This window comes from Echinococcus granulosus (genome assembly GCF_000524195.1).
Source record: "Echinococcus granulosus chromosome Unknown EG_S00288, whole genome shotgun sequence".
NCBI classification, from domain to species: domain Eukaryota; kingdom Metazoa; phylum Platyhelminthes; class Cestoda; order Cyclophyllidea; family Taeniidae; genus Echinococcus; species Echinococcus granulosus.
In genome coordinates, this window is record NW_020170668.1 from 18,421 (window position 1) to 20,673 (window position 2,253).

Genomic DNA, 2,253 nt, shown 5'->3' on the forward strand with positions numbered 1-2,253 from the left:
TTTGAATACTGCTACTTGGTACCCTAGAAAGTCCCTAAGAACTAACGCTGAGTCACTGTTTTGTCTCGAAGTACTAAATTGAAAAATTTTTTTATCACCATTCTTGACCCTAGGTCCATTGATGCCCTATATGTGCACAGTGGTTTCGATCCCTGTAAAAAGGACCAACTCTTATGGGAAGAATCAGGGCAGATTGAAATTGTGCCAAATACACAAGACATCCGCTCATTAATGTATGCATCCAACCACCAGTGTCTATTGTCCACCCATTATCGCAACGAATGAGTGTGGCTGTAGGTGCATCCCTGTGCAATCTCAACTTTGTAGACCCGGCTTAGCTCGAACTCTCCTTGAGGCAATAAACAATAGCTGAAGTGTATTAAGTGTCATGAAGAGGACAGGAACGACGCACTATCCTCTCATTCTCCCATTCTGGAACGAAATATGAGGTTGCCTTGTACAATCATAACTTCACAGTAGGCAGTGTAAGCTCCTTGCCACATTATTCTGACCAGTTCTTCCTCACTGAAAATTTTTTTTCAAATCCACCTTTCACAAAGGTTAAAAACCTAATGTTTCAGTTTGCAAAATAGAAAGTGTCATTGACATCAAAACCACCTCTAAACCAAGTTGTCTTAAAGTTAATGCCAAAAGACAACCTCTAGATGCTTAGAATTGCTATCTCAAAGAGGTTTTCATTACTAATATCACATTACTTCAGCTCTGTAGGTGTTTACCCACGGCTTACCATCCTGAGGCTAGAACGATTTAGAACAAGTGCTCATTACATACAGGAAACATATCCTTGATGTATCTGTTTAGCTAAGGTGTGCTTGCTTAACTTTCCATAATTCGCCCAAAACTGCCCTAATTTAGGCTAACAAATAGGCTAGATTGAGCTTAATGAGAGGCTTGCTCGTAATAGTTGGTTTCGCGTAAAAGGACTGCCAATTTGCATTTAAAATATCAATTAGAAGAAAAAACCTAAGTAGGCAGGCTGCAGTACCATTCAAACTAAGCTAGTAACTTCTGCAAGGCTGTACAGCTTTTAAAGGAAAGAAGGATAAGGGAGGACTTATTTCCAACACTATCGGGATGGCCACACCATGCCTGCCTCCGTTCGCTTTTTTGCCGATAATTCTTTAGGGGTCTACTACTAATTCAGTCCAAAAAAACCTCACTGCACAATTTATAGAGCAAAAAGCCAATTCCGTTATCACTTTACTGATATTTAAGGGCTAAGAATTTCTGTTGATCCGAAGAAAAGGTCTTCATTTTCCGCCTTGAGTCTCCTTTCAAGTAGTAAAATGGTACCCTAGTTCAGAAGCGGAGGCATTTGCCACCCACAGACGTGCTGAGGGACTGCAGGCCTGGTAGAAATGGGGGCCAAAGAGGACTGGAGAGTCTGTGTGGTTAACTATACGTGCAAAATAGTACTTCTGTCACATAATATTATGTTCTTCCGAAACCTCAGACTCCATTCATGGACTGACAATCGCAATGCACCATACAACTAATTCTCCTTTTCGATCCTATTAAGTTCTAGTACCTGTACCAACTGCCATCAACCTCAGAAAAAGGGAAACCCACTCCCAGTGCATGGACTGACCTGAGAAATTTGAGCAGTCTTTGGGTGTCCGTCTCTGGTGTTTCAATTAGCGTGGCCTCTCACCTAGCACATTCACCAGACTCGATGCCAACTCGCCACCTGTAAGTGTGAAGATTATAAAGTTATTCGACAAAAGCCACAATTTGCGCGCATTCCGCCTTTGAGAAGTTGGCAGAGTTGCCTCTAATTGTGGCCCAGTGGAACAGTAGAATCAAGTATGCTGCTCAGTTGAAATACTACCTTAAAACGGAAGCCCAGAAATGAAGATGAGGGGAAAATAGGGGAGATAAATTGATATATATATGATCAAGTATGCAACAAGTGGAGTGTATTCACGTCGTATTCAAAATAAAACCTCTAAGAGGACGTTAAGGATTGCGACTTTGGTTAATTCCCCGTTTCTTTACCTCTGCTTGCGAGTTAGGTGTCAACAAACCAGTCCAGAAGGACTGGCTTTGCTTGAAGGCACGTTGTTCTCTACATGAACCACTGCGCCTTCAGCTGGGTTGCAGATAGTTTTACGGGTAAATGAAAAAAAGTGAAGAAAAAGGAAGCCATTTTGGCGAAAGAGAAACTGTTGCACAAGTGCCCACAAAGGACCTACGAGAATCAAAAAAGAACTCAAGGCAACGCTTAACCAGTGT

At 41.8% G+C, this 2,253-nt stretch overlaps 1 protein-coding gene across 1 annotated transcript in view; it reads right to left on the reverse strand. All coding sequences in view use genetic code 11, as the record gives it.

Annotated features, from left to right (window-relative positions):
• The window catches only part of EGR_10866 (hypothetical protein), a gene marked incomplete at both ends in the record, with an annotated part of 10,060 nt that overhangs the window by 7,297 nt on the left and 510 nt on the right, over positions 1 to 2,253 (reverse strand). The window contains 2 exons of the mRNA XM_024500115.1: positions 527 to 569; positions 1,673 to 1,708. Coding sequence (XP_024345470.1) covers positions 527 to 569; positions 1,673 to 1,708 — 79 coding nt within the window. The remainder of the gene's footprint in view (positions 1 to 526; positions 570 to 1,672; positions 1,709 to 2,253) is intronic.